General features: G+C 33.2%; 1 protein-coding gene and 1 long non-coding RNA gene across 5 annotated transcripts in view; both read left to right on the top strand.

The window, feature by feature from the left end:
* flncb (filamin C, gamma b (actin binding protein 280)) overlaps positions 1–6,057 on the top strand; it is a 61,658-nt gene extending 55,601 nt beyond the window's left edge. For all 4 annotated transcript variants that reach the window (XM_051108628.1, XM_051108625.1, XM_051108624.1 and 1 more), the window contains 8 exons: positions 239–508; positions 1,177–1,314; positions 1,405–1,520; positions 1,908–2,040; positions 3,120–3,296; positions 3,384–3,602; positions 4,811–5,017; positions 5,099–6,057. In XM_051108628.1, coding sequence (XP_050964585.1) covers positions 239–508; positions 1,177–1,314; positions 1,405–1,520; positions 1,908–2,040; positions 3,120–3,296; positions 3,384–3,602; positions 4,811–5,017; positions 5,099–5,286 — 1,448 coding nt within the window. In that variant the 3' untranslated portion in view covers positions 5,287–6,057. The remainder of the gene's footprint in view (positions 1–238; positions 509–1,176; positions 1,315–1,404; positions 1,521–1,907; positions 2,041–3,119; positions 3,297–3,383; positions 3,603–4,810; positions 5,018–5,098) is intronic.
* Positions 6,058–7,553: 1,496 nt separating this feature from the next.
* The window catches only part of LOC127163899 (uncharacterized), a 103,856-nt gene continuing 96,539 nt past the window's right edge, over positions 7,554–14,870 (top strand). The window contains exons 1-2 of the long non-coding RNA XR_007827552.1: positions 7,554–7,748; positions 8,127–8,230. This is a non-coding gene — a long non-coding RNA (uncharacterized LOC127163899). The remainder of the gene's footprint in view (positions 7,749–8,126; positions 8,231–14,870) is intronic.

The following is a 14,870-nucleotide window of genomic DNA, read 5'->3' as shown; positions in this document are numbered from 1 at the left end:
GTGTTATTGTGCATGTGTGTGTGATGATGTCATGGCATGTGTGTTTATGGGGTTTTTCGGCGGGAATGAGCGCACTCTTTCCACTGGAGACGTTTATGACAGGAGAGCCGAGCTGGAAAATCTGAGCAGCCTTTAACTCTGTGGGCAGCCCAGCCAGAACATCATCTTTTATAGAAGAAATGGCTGGAATTTTTATGTGAAATGTCTCATATGTGTGCCCTTCTCTTTTCTCTTTCAGGTGAATCAGGTACGCAGGAAATGACTGCGCAGGTGACGAGTCCCAGCGGCAACACGGAGGACGCCGAGATCATTGAAGGAGAGGACAGCACCTATAGTGTGCGTTTTGTGCCTCAGGAAATGGGCCCCCACACTGTCAATGTCAAATACAGGGGACAGCATGTCCCCGGAAGCCCTTTCCAGTTCACTGTGGGGCCTCTGGGAGAGGGAGGGCCCCATAAGGTTCGGGCTGGTGGTACTGGATTGGACAGAGGTGTGGCTGGAGTTCCAGGTAAGAGACAAGAAGCAGTGTCGTTGTTTATTTTATTTTAAGTAACAATTTCTTTCTTTCTTTCTTTCTTTTTATTTTTTTTTAAGTGGTATATCGATTCACATGAGATATAGTACTGAAATTAAATTTAGTAATGAAATTAAATGAAATTTATTATATTAGTTTGTATATTATTCATTTGTTAATTTTTATATTACACATATAGTTTTTATACATACCTTTTTTTTTTTTTTTTTTTTTTAGAATTTTTTATTTCAGTTTTAGGTATTTTAATAATATATTTTAAACTAAATAAAATAGGAATTTTGCCTGGGCAACTAGCTGAAATAACTAGCTAAATATTTTATTTTATTTTGTTTTGTTTTGTTTTGTTTTATTTTATTAAGTAATGCATTTTTATGCTTTTAATTTTAGTTATCTATTACAACCACGCTTGGCAACTAACTGTAATAAAGTTAAGATAAAATACTGAAATTAAATTACTAGAAAATACAACTGAAATAACAATGTAGCTAAAAAATGCTTTAAAAAACTAAACAAAAATATAAAAAATATAAAAACTAATAAATACTGTAATACTATATAAAAATAGTAAAATAACACAGGTACTCTTTTTTTCTGGGATATTGTGAACATTAAAACATTATTTTGTGTGTTTTTTTTTTTAGCTGAGTTCAGTATCTGGACCCGTGAGGCCGGTGCTGGTGGTTTGTCCATAGCTGTTGAGGGGCCCAGCAAAGCGGAGATTTCCTTCGAGGACAGGAAGGATGGTTCCTGTGGGGTAGCCTACGTAGTACAGGAACCTGGTAAGTCCAAATGCGAATTTTAGCCTAGTGTTTGCTTCAGTAGTTGAATTTTCCATTAAAATTTTTCTCATTTATTTAATTTGATTTCAGGTGACTATGAGGTGTCAATCAAATTTAACGACGAGCACATCCCAGACAGCCCTTTCATCGTTCCTATTGCATCAGTGTCAGATGACGCCCGCCTACTTACCGTCACCAGCCTGCAGGTGAGTGATTCCAGATCAAACACGCTCACGTACAGGAGTCGGGTGGAGAGGGATCGTTATTCTCTGTAGCTTTGAGATTCAGGGACTCTCGAGAGCGCATGGCAGCTCCTTTATCAACACACACTCTCTGAGAGACTGTGAGAGCACTTGATGGAGAGCACAGAACCGTTTATCACGAGACAAGACAAGTGTACTTGCAGTTCCCTTCACAAAGAGTAAAGAAGGAGTTTCTCAGGAAAGACAAATGAGCATGACGAGTAGCAAATCATTTTTTTGTGCTGGCCATTGTGAATAAGCTTAGTGAGAAAGGAATACATACTCCACTTTACACTTCTGAAGATTAGATGGTATTTAGAAATGAAAATGGCTGTGGCTGTGTCTCTGCAGGAAATGGGTCTGAAGGTGAATCAAGAGGCCTCGTTTGCCGTGCAGCTGAACGGAGCGAGAGGAGCGATTGATGCCAAGGTTCACACACCATCTGGAGCAGTGGAGGAGTGTTACATTACTGAGCTAGACAATGGTGAGCATATGGCCACATACTCATCAATAAGAAAAGTCACAGGGATTATTTGTTTCTAATAAATTAAATGATTTATATGTATTATTATTAATAGTCATATGTAGTTTCATTAAACATTTTATTATACTATTTTGTTATGTTATACAAATTTTATATTGTTATTTATATAGTGTAGTATTTTTCAAATATCATTTTTTAAAACTATACATATTCTTTTATTTCCTTATTTTGAATTTGCTATTTATATATTTTCTGTAAATATTTTTATATTTATATAAAATTCATTATATTTTGTATATTAATGGTCATATATAGTTTTATTAAACATTGTATTTTATTTTGTTTATGTTGTTGTTTACAATTTTTATATTATTATTTATATAGCAGTATTTTTCAAATGTAATTTTAAAAATTATATTGTATATTGTATATTTTTATGTATATATATTTTTTTCTAAACATATTTATATATGTACGTGTTATATATATTATTTTAAACAATATACATTATATTATATTATTTATTTTGTGTATTATTATTTATATAGATTATGTTTTTATTTTACTATCCAAATATATATGGATTTATCATATATTATTTTATTAAACAATATTTTTTATATATTTTCTCTCAATATATTCATATTTATATAAAAAATATTTTTTGTTTTATATATTATTAATTATACAAAATATTATTTTAAACAATTTATATTATATTGTTTCATTATTTTGTGTATCATTTTTTATATAAGTTATATATTTATTTTAGGTTAAATATTATTTAAAATATAATATTAAATATATATAAAATATAACAAATATATATGTATTCATTATGCAATATATTATTTTATTAAATATTTATTAAATATTTTATAATGTTTTATAGTATTGTATATATTGTTTCTTCTAATATTCTGTATTGTTTAATATATTGTTTTATTTTTTTTTAATTATTATTTATAATTTTGTATATTATACATAGTATTTACACACACACATGATGTTAGTTTAGAGTATATGGATGGAGGCTGCATTGTCACTTATTTAACACTGGTGCCTGTTTTTTTGTGCAGATAAACACGCCATACGCTTTATTCCACGGGAAAACGGCGTCCACTCCATCGATGTCCGTTTTAATGGCAGTCACATCCCAGGCAGTCCCTTCAAGATCCGTGTCGGGGAACCCGGCCAGGCTGGAGATCCAGGAATGGTGACGGCTTTTGGGCCTGGACTGGAGGGGGGAACTACAGGTACAATACAACACCAACAAGCAGCCAATCACGAATGTTAAAACATAAACACACTGACACTCACTGGCTTCATCTCATCTGTCACAGGTGTACCGTCAGATTTCATTGTGAACACGTGTAACGCTGGATCAGGAGCTCTGTCTGTCACCATCGACGGCCCATCAAAGGTGAAGATGGATTGTCAGGAGTGTCCAGAAGGATACAAGGTCACCTACACACCCATGGCTCCTGGCAGCTACCTCATCTCCATCAAATATGGAGGACCGCAGCATATCGTGGGCAGCCCCTTCAAAGCCAAAGTCTCCGGTGAGACATCACACACTACAGTACAGTACACTAGACTTTTTTTTTGCTCTTTACATACTCTAGGACAGACACAGAAATTGTTGTGATTTTTACACAGCTAGCCAAAGGGTATGTATTATCTGTAGTCCACCCTATTATTATTTTATTTTATTTTACAGGTACTGTAGATGTGCCAGAGTTAGCCAAAGGGCATTTTTCATCTGTATTCCACCCTAAACAAAAAATATACAATGAAAAAAATAATACAAAATATAAAATAAAACCAATAAGATGATAAAATGTTTATAAACATGAAAAAAAAACCTTCATTGTTGTTCCTGAAATATTAGATATAAAAATGGCCACCAGCGGCACCTTTAAATCTATGCCAGAAGCCGTATAACAAAAACCATTGTATTATATTATAATATTATATAGTATTATATTATGTTATATTATATTATATTATATTATATTATATTATATTATATTATATTATATTCATTCCATACTAAAAAACAAAAATCAAAATATTAATATTATTTGTTTATGTCTTTATTATATTATATTATATTATATATTACCTTTATTTCACCCTAAAATTAAAATATTGTTTTTGTTATTATTTATTGATGTCTTTATTATATTATATATTATATTATAAAAATATTATATATATTATATTATAAAAATATCCATATAAAATATTAAATAAAAATGGTTATAAACATAAAAACTGCTTTGTTTTACTTTAAAGCAAAATAATTAAATGGAAAATTAAAGTAATAACAAAAATCAAAATGTTATTATTATTTGTTAATGTCTTTATTATATTATATTATATTATATTATATATTAATTTAGCAGCGACAGTGCAAAAAATAAAAAATACCCATATAAAATTATAATAGAAAATATGAAATAAAATAATTAACATGGAAAATAAACATGAAAAAGGCCAGGCAAATACATAAGTAAAAGTAAATAACTATTATTAAAAGCTGAAACGTTGAAATAGGAAAATCGGGTTCTGAGATTAAATGATCAGACAGGATTATCATACAACATGATGGAGTGGATTTAAAACCAAACAAGCTTATGACAATAAAAATGTGTGAAACTGAGATTGAGACTAATGATTGAAGGGAGAAAAATGATAGCTAACATCTTTCCACCAACTCATCTTTCACAAAGACGCAAATTGATAAGACCAAAATCCCCTCTTCCAGGTGCACGTCTCTCCGGAGGACACTCTCTACACGAAACCTCATCGGTTCTGGTAGAAACGGTGACGAAATCGTCCTCAGTGGCCGGATCGTTCTCTACACTGCCTAAATTCTCATCCGACGCCAGTAAGGTGATCTCCAGGGGGGCTGGACTCTCCAAAGCCTTCATTGGCCAGAAGAACACCTTTACGGTGGACTGCAGTAAAGCAGGTACAGCCTTTTGCCCAGTAAAAAATCTTGCATGTTTGTGCATGTTACTTGCATACAGATGACTTCATTTTGTCTTTTCAGGGACAAACATGTTAATGGTAGGAGTGCACGGGCCAAAGACTCCCTGTGAGGAAGTGTACGTCAAACACATGGGCAACCGCATGTACAACGTCACATACACAGTGAAGGAGAAAGGAGACTACATCCTGATAGTCAAATGGGGAGAAGAAATGGTGCCCGGAAGCCCTTTCCACGTCACCGTGCCTTAAAGACTGTCTTTAGACCTTCTCAACTATGCAAAGACTCTACTGAACGTCCTGGGAAAGAGACCGGGACTCGTCGACAATGCCTTTTCATGACATATTAATCAAGAAAACATCTTCTATATCTGCATACGCTTTATCCAAAGTCCATTATGTGCTCATTTCACACTCGGTTATGTACCGGATTCTTTTGTATTTTGTTATTTGAGATGTTGTGAGACTAGAGAATGTTTGATGAAATGCTAATTTGAAGATGCCAAATCACATCCATCTTGTTTTCAGTGAAGTTATTGTCCGGACCATTTACAGACGTAATTTAACATCTGAATTATTTAATCTTTTTTTTTTAATCTAATGCTAAAACTGGTCTTATTTTTATGATGGAATAACACAGGACTAGGTTCGAAGCCGGTCCTGATCAAGGGCTTAGTTTGAGGAGAGAAAGCCTTATATTTAAGTCCTAGTGGACCAGGTTTAGACTCACACTGGGTCTAAACCGGTCCCGGGTGGCCCAGCACCCCCTGTAAGACTGGGTTGTGTGATTGGTTAGATTTTTTTTGTACCAAGCGGTGTAGCGAAAACCGTTCAGCATGTGAATGTTTGAAATCCCACAGTTTTTACAGTGACTATGTTAAAGAGCAACATTTTATAGTGATTTTATATGTATGAATTTAAAATAGGAATGTATGGAGAAACACTAATTGTTTGATATTTTAATCTACTGTTTGGTAAAACTGTGCTGGCATATTAAAGTTTTAATTGCTAATGTGCAGTTTATTGATGCCCATATGTCTATTATATTATATTACAATTTTTGTTTATTTATTTCTAGAAATAAATAAATATAAATAAATAAAATAAAATAAGAATGTGTAAACCATGCAAAGAATGCTACAAAGTTACCCTAAAAACAAAATATAAAATAAAAAATATATTATATTATACTACATTACAATTATTTATTTAATAAATTAAATAAAATATAGTTTAGATATATTACTTAAATAGCAGTTTAAATAATGTATATGAACTACCCAATTTTTACCTAAATATTTAATAAATAAAATAAATAAATAAATACGAGAAAGAAAATAAATAAGAGCATTTAATCCATGGAAAGAATGCTACAAAATCAGCCTAAAAACAAAATATAAAAGAAGAAGAAAAAAAGAAAACAGTTATAAACATTGAACAAACAAACAAAAAAACGCACTGTTGTTCCTTAAATAAATAAATAAATAAAAGTAAAAAAAAAAAAAATAATAAAATAATTGATGGAATTTCTATATCATATGAATATTTTTCATATAAAATAAAATAAAATAAGAACCTGTAAACCATGGAAGAAATATTACAGAGTCACCTTAAAAACATAATACAAAATATAAAATAAAAAAGAAATTACATTTTTATAAACATCAAAAAAATGTCTGCTACAATTACTACAATTGTTCCTTAAATAAATAAATAAAAGCAATAATAATAAAAAATATATAATAATTGATGGAATTTCTATATCATATCAATATTTTTTAGATCATATTAAATAAATTAAAGTAAAATAAAATAAAATAAGAATCTGTAATCCACGGAAAGAATACTACAGAGTCACCCTAAAAACAATACAAAATATAAAATAAAAAGAAATTATTTTTTTTAAAAACATGAAAAACAAAATATAAAAGATTTTTTTTTTTTATATAAACATGAAAACATACAGTTGTTCCTTAAATAAATAAATAAATAAATAAAAATAATAATAAAAAACTAAATAAAATAATTGATGGAATTTCTATATCATATCAGTATTTTTTAAATTATATAAAATAAATTCAAGTAAAATAAAATAAAGAATCTGTAATCCATGGAAAGAATACTACGGAGTTACCCTAAAAAACATAATACAAAATATAAAATAAAAATAAATTATATATATATATATATATAAACATGAAAAAAACGTATTGTTAAAATAATAATAATAATAATAATAATAATAATAATAATAATAATAATAATAATAAAACTAACCAATTTTAACCCAATTAAATAATTAATGGGATTTCATAAAAAATATATATAAAAAATAAAAATTACATTTTTGAATTGTTTTTTAGCCGTTTTGTCTTATGGTTGTTGCATTCGCAGCCACTAGAGGGCGCTCTCACACTAGTGAAATGGTGAAATGCCAGGTGTAGTTAATTAGGTATTAGTTACAGGCTCAATCAATGAAAGCTGGCCAGGAGAAAAGGTCCTTCAGGTCAGTGTTTGCATTATACTATTGACTAAAATTTAAAATAGCAGCGTTTCCCCAGTTTGTCCCAGATACATCAATGAAAGTCATTTAAAATAAGCCCAAGTATTTTAGTTATCAAGTGTATCAAGATATCTGGAGAGAGAAAGAGATCCGCTTCCTCTCTGGCCTCATCACTTTATAAACACGTCAGGAAGAACATTCCTTCAAATAGGTAAATAAAACAGATTGTTCAGTACACTCAGAAGCCTGATATGTGTATCAAATGGGCTGCAGTGTGCAAATGATCAAGCTCGTTTACTTCCAGTTTAATGAGCAGAATGAAAACGCATAACTTTGTAACGCATAACTTTCCGCCACGTACTTTGAGTATGCGTAATATTCTCATTCATATGAAATCCAATCAGTTCAGACAAGCGTGCAGTTTGGCTACAGACATCAATATTCAGTTTGTGTTAAAAGTATGCGGTTTGTATCAGATATTTCGCTCATCTATCATAATATCAGACTCCTAATACATATGAAAAAGCTGGAATATTACAGTCACTTCAGATATATAGAGTTCAGTATTGCTTGGTTTATGCTTTCATAGTGATCGATGACCATTTTGCTGGTGCAGGAATCGGATGCGATGAGGAAGAGGAGGATGAAGAGGATCGCAGAACGATCATCGGCTTCTTTGGACACATTGGTTGAGTAAGATCTATTGCTTTCTTTGCTCTTTAACCGTCCTAATAACACTGTCATTATATATATTATATATGATATATATTAATATTCAGACCAAACGGACTTTGGTTTATTTGCATAAATTTACGGTTTGGTCAGTTACCCGGATGCGCGGCAATTGGCGATACTCGGATGTAAACAACAGCATGGATTGCACGTTTAATCTTCTACTGAATACGTTTTTATGCTAGTTTATGCTGTATAAACCATGAAAAAAAAAATTAAAGTTGTTAAATCATTTAGAAAAGGACTTAGTAAGCAGGAAAGAGCTCAATATTTCTGACAAACTAAACTTAATAGGTTGTAAAGACAGGTACAGGCAGTATTAATTAAGATATTAGCCTAATATTTCATCTACCTGACTGAAAGTAAGTACAAACTCAAATGTTGTCAAGTTAAGATTCTTGCTTTGGAAATCCTGGTTCAGTTTGGCCAACCAAAAATGCGTGTTGTTCCTCAGCCATTTTCACCAGCAGTAATCAGCAAAATATGCAAGTTTCGTTGGGTTCGGTGGTGTTTTTTGTGTTCAGTCCGCTAATATTACCAATTGATGACATGTTGTGAAAACACTATTTTTAGCTGTACAAAACAGCTTGTTTTGCTGCTTGATATTGCAAAGTGGCATGTTTTACCATATTATTTTAATGCATTATCTTAATTATGAACGCTGGTTTTTAGTACAAACAGTTTTACGATTTACCGCAAGTTGTTGTTATTCTCGTTATTTTTCTTTAGAAGCTAATGAACCTGAAGTCTCGCCCATACCCTTACTACTGCGTTGACAAATAAGGTGGATACGATATATTTTTCGTGTGTCATTGGCATAGCTGGGATGTGCTTTTCGAAACTTTCGAAAGCAAGATTTTGCTTCGCAAAATGATTTATTTTTTCTAAGTGAAACAGAATGGTGCAAATGCATTGAAAACTCAGGTCGAACATGCATAAAAACACCTTTCACTAACCAATTTCAATGCAATTTACAAATGCAAAGTGTTTGCATAATGTGTTCTTAATTAATTTTTAGGCTTTGTTCTGTTTTATAGAGTGTTCGGTTAATTAAGCAAATGAGACTAATAACTACAACTCTTTATTATACAAATGTCATTATAATTTCTAAAATTTGATGTGGGAACAGGTAAAATTTATAAAGGTTAATGTTTTCACAGATATTATCGCCCCCTTGTGGTGAACCATTTTAAATCTTATACTGAAATTTTTTTTTGGGTTCGAAACGTATTATTTGCAAAGGTTTTGAAGCTTCAAAAAGCAGTTTTTCAGAAGCACCCAACATGTATTCAATATTCCATGCATTTATTGTCACATAACCGGGACAATGTTGGTCGTTATCACAAAAAAATTAAAACCTGTTTACACCAAGAAAATTATAACTAACTATATTGGCGTTCAGGTAAACATGATAACTTTTTGTTTATTATAAGTATGCAGTTTCTCTGTTGTTATCGCTACAATTGTGTAATTTTGCTTCTCATAGTTATGCTGTTTATTAACTTAAGTTATATTTTTTGTAATAGTTATCCTCCTTGGTGTGGAAGGCCCTCTCTATAGTTAGAATTTCAGTACTACTATTCTCTGTAGAGGCAAGAGTTCAAATACACTGAATTAAATAGGTTATCTACGTACAGTATGCATGTATGAAATTCAAAGTGCATTATGGGAGTTAAAGACTCCTCAAGTGACTGGCCCCTGTAGGCTCACAGGTCAACCTGATTCCTTCATATCCATTTTATAAAACTCCCCTTATGCTCTCGGCCACTACACTATCCATATATCCCAAGAACTGTCTTTCTGCAAATAAAGATAGATAGATGCCTACTGGCGGCACCGCGGCACCCCGTCACCTCATCAGTATGTGAACATCCTCCTGAAAGGTGCTTGATCTCTACTTTTTCTTTTTGTCCCTGGGCCGGGCCTCCAGGAGTGGGCTAGATAGAGCCCATCTTAATGAGATACGGGGGATGACAGGAACCTAATGGATTCCTGGTCATTTGTAATGAGGATGTAAATGGCAATAAAGGCTCAGGGGCTCTGGAATTAAAGCTGCATATTTCTAACACAGAGTCGCAGTGGAGTCATTCAAACGGATTTCTTGTTATGGAGGGGAAAAAAGGACAGGATGAGGGGGAAAAGCCATATAAAGGTAGAGAGAGATTTTAAACACCTGGTTGTGTGTGTGTGGGACAAACGCTTAGCAACGTAAATGACCTTGCACCTGTGGATGAAGGTATATGGAGGTATAGTGGGGCGCACCGTCCTTTCTTTGACAGTGTTTGATTAAGTGGGCTTAATCTCCTGTGGATTGTGACGCAAACTGAGGAGAGTCAACAAGAGCGAACGCCATTGCTTTTCTGTGTTTTGAAGGTTGATGGATTTTACTTAGGAGTCATTTTAAATCTAAAAATAAAAGCATTTATAGATGGCAGTTGATAAATGACATAGAAGAAATTGCTGAATAAAGTCATTATTTTTGTTTTCTTTGTGCACAAAAAAGTATTCTTGTAGCTTAACAAAACCAAGGTTGAACCAGTGATGTCGCATGGACTATTTTAACAGTGTTCTTACTACCTTTCTGGGCCTTGAATGTGGTAGCTGTGTTGCTGTCTTTGCATCAAAAATATCTTTAATTTGTGTTCAGGTGAACGAAGGTCTTGCGGGTTTAGAACGACATGAAGGTGAATAACTATTCCTTTGCAACTACTGCCTGTGGAAAGGGAAAGAATCAGTATTTTTGAGCTAAATGGTTGAGTGAATAATTCAATGACTCATTCATAAAGACAGTGATTGCATTTGAAATCGTACACTTCCCTCTATAGTAGTTAAAAAACAATATGTGCAATATGTTAGAATTAATAGTATTCATAAAACAGTAACAAAAAGGACCATGAAGGACCTACTATTTTTGACGAGATTCTGAAATGCATATGAATAAAATTCTTACTACACATTCAAACTATATGGAACAGCGTTTTAACAGCCGCTAAGTAATTATTTACTCAGAATTATCTACTTTTTGGATATTGAATGCAGCCGGTCACTTGTTTTGTTTCTGAATTAATCATTTTTGGAACAAATCATTTGATTAAATGATTGATTGACTCACTCTGACATTTATTGGTTCCCACCTACTAGTCTAACTGAATCACTGTTCTATATTTGCTGGCATAATTTCATGAAAGTTGTTTTTAATGTTAATGATAATATAAAAAAACCCCTCTTAACTATGAAATGTGCAAATACAGACAAGGGGAGTGATATAAAAACAGTAAAAAGTCCCTGCACTTTTGGATTGTTACAACTCTTAGAACATTTCTCAGCCATTTATTGTCTTGTCTGCTTGCTCTGAGGTGCAGGTTATTTATTATATAAGAAAGTTATTATATTCAGTTGCTTCTACTTTTTCTTAGTGATATAGTGCCAGTGTATCAGGAAATGATGACTTTGTTCTTTTTGAGTCGTTGGATGGAAATGGTGCTTATTCTCAAATGTTTTATGCAATATTCCAGATGGAAACCTAGCTTAGGTGGAAAAATTCCTGATTGCATAGATTCCTATTGAAAGTACTGCACTACTGCCTGTGAAAATGGAAAGAAACTAATTAACTAATCGGTTGAGTGAATAATTCAATGACTCACTCATAAAGACAATGGCTGCTTGTAGGGGTGTATGAGAATGGCTGCTTCTTGTAGGGGTGTAATAATAAATCAATTCATGGATTGATACTGATTTTTCTGAATGCATCCTAATCGATTCTCAGCTTTTTTTTTTAACAGGCGATGGCGCTCCAGGCTAGTTTTTAACCCCACGCTCAAATGCTACTGAAAAAGTGCGCTTGCGTGTTCAGCTAAGGAATTTAAGTGGTTAAATGCACTTGCATCTTAGCTTTTATGATGCAAAATCGATGTGTAAACAGCCCAGTGTGAACATTCTTGTAATTCACTTGAATTTTATGCATGATTATTTTAAGTTCAAGTGGTGTGTGTGTAAGGAACTGGAAGCAGGCAGAATACAGCTGTTTCTAAAGCAAGCAGGGCCATCTGCCTTAAAAATCTAAGCTCAGAATCGATTCCAGAGCTACTCCAATATTCCAATTTTGCACATAAGTTAAATTCACATCTTTGGATGAAAGCCCAGCTTATGTGGAAAAATCTTTCACTCTCAATCAAAAATCTTGATCGCATGGGTTCTTATTAAAACTATTGCACTACTGCCTGTGAGAACTGAATTAGTGTTTTGAGCTAAACAGTTGAGTGAATAATGCAATGACTCATAAATACAGTGGCTGCATCTGAAATAGCATACTTCCCCACTTATATAGAAGGTAAAAAAGCAATGTGCACAGTCAGAATTCACAGTATTCAGAAAACAGTAGCAAAGTTTATTGATGTACTATTTCCGAAATGCATATAGATAATTCACACTACACGCACTTAAACTATATAGAACATACATTTTAACAGTCGTTAAGTAATTATTTGAGAAATACCTACTTTTTAGATATCGGATGCAGCCTGTGAGTGAATGACTTGCATAGACATTACTGTATTACTGTTTGCCACCTACTGGTGTAACTGAGTCATTGAAAAACCTCTCTAGCAATCCAGTCTATGATTGGCATTGTTGTCAAATGTCAAAAACTAATCTGAACTCGCTGAACTCACTCTTAGAACTTTTTTTAGCCAATCAAAATCGGGGACCGGAGCTAAGTTTCAGCGTTTACAACTCGACAGTTGGTGTTTCAGTTTCTGAACGTTCTGAATGTTGCTTGAATTCTCTACAAGAACATTTAAATGAGACATTTAAAGGGTTTCGTTTTTTTTTTGTTGTTGTTGTTTTTAACCATCTGCTTCTAGAAAAGTGCAAGTTTGTGTGGTTAGAAAAGACATAGCACTTTTAGAAACCCCGCTGACCCTGAGTATTTGTCAAGCCAACATAAATCCACACGGTGTTCATAATAGCAGAAGCACCGTGATGGATTTCAGGTACCATTAGCAGTATGCTTCTTTCAGCCCTGGTGTGCCGTAAGACAGCGCTACTAATGGTAATGGTATGTGTCGAGGTGGATGCTGGAGTGTTTCCTCACTATTTCTCAGGCGTCATGGCAACGCTGTTTAATGGAGGGGGTTGGTTGCCTTATCAGAAAATGCAATCTGCTGAGTTTACTGGGGGAGAGGACAGATTGCGGGCATGTTGGGAAATTTCCATCACCTGCTTTTTCACTTACAGCTAAGCACACGTCTAAATTTGAAAGCGGTCGCACTTGCGAGGATAAACACCCTTCGGCAACGCTGATTAATTCATATGTGTCATGCAGCTAGGGTATGAAAATACATACATGTGATGTTCACGGTCTGTGGTGTTGAACCCACAGCATGCTAAAACCTTGGCCGGAGTAACATCCAGCCTAATCCATGCTAATGGAAAAATACACTGTCTTCAATTTTTTCCTCATGAATCATGAATAGGAGTTTCAATTGATACTCTGGGAGCAATGCAATTCTGTAGCAAGAGGAGGAGGAGGAGGGGTAAATTATTAAGGTGCTGTGATACAGCATGGCAATGTATTGAGCTCTGTGTGTGTAAATGTGTTTCTGGGCACAGAGATAACAAAGCTTATATGTGTACACAATGCACGCATATGTATTTATGAAATATCTTGTTTAAGTCGAGTGTATGTGTGATTAATGCCAAAAGTGATGCAGAAAGTGTAAAACGTGACTCAGCTGTCCACTTGGTGGCAGCAGACACTGTCTGAACAGATTAATTTAATTTAAGTGAAAATCATGGGAATGCTATTATAACAGTAATATTTATTACACTGATCTTATTGAGATTGAAAACATAAGCTGTTCCAGCTAATGGTTAGAGAGTTTAAAGTGTTATATCTAAAAGCTAAATGAAGAATTGACTAAGAGGTCATTTAGTCATCATGTTCATTAGGTCAACTGGAAGTGCTGTAGTACTTTTGATATACAGCATGGTTCAGAATAATTGCCATATTAATAAATCATAGTATTATAAGTTAAACTCTTAAAATAAAAGTTCCAAAGGTATTTTGTTCTTGGATGCAACTGAATAGCTACTTTAGGTTCCCCAAGGAACCTTTCAGTGAACAGTTCATAAAACATCCTTTTTTTTTCTTAATGTGAAGAGCATTTTAAAAATCTGACAAAGCCGTTTTCACTATAAAGAACATTTTGTGCAATGGAATGTTTCTATGCATGTTAAGGCATCAAGAACGATAACTATATTAGCGTCCACAACAACATGCAATAACGTTCTCTTAATTATTTGTAAATTTTATGGATCCGGCTTCCGGTCTCATCCACCTCCAGCTATTTTTAGCCATAAAAATAGCTCGTTTTGCTGCTTGATATTGCTAATAGGTGTGTCTTACCATAATATTTAAAGTTATTATCGTAATTATGAACACACAGGTTTGTAGTGCAAACAGTTTTACCGTTTACTGCACGTTATTTTCGTTATTTCCTTTATAGCGGCTAATGAACCGGAAGTCTCGCCTGTAGGCTTACTTCTCCGTTAAAGAATAAGGTGGATAGTTATTATCCTTAAATGTGTTCTGAGTTTGTCA

This window comes from Labeo rohita, chromosome 4 (assembly GCF_022985175.1).
Source record: "Labeo rohita strain BAU-BD-2019 chromosome 4, IGBB_LRoh.1.0, whole genome shotgun sequence".
Lineage (NCBI taxonomy): Eukaryota > Metazoa > Chordata > Actinopteri > Cypriniformes > Cyprinidae > Labeo > Labeo rohita.
The sequence above is the reverse complement of the archived record's forward strand: the minus strand, read 5'-3'. Positions and strand labels throughout refer to the sequence as shown.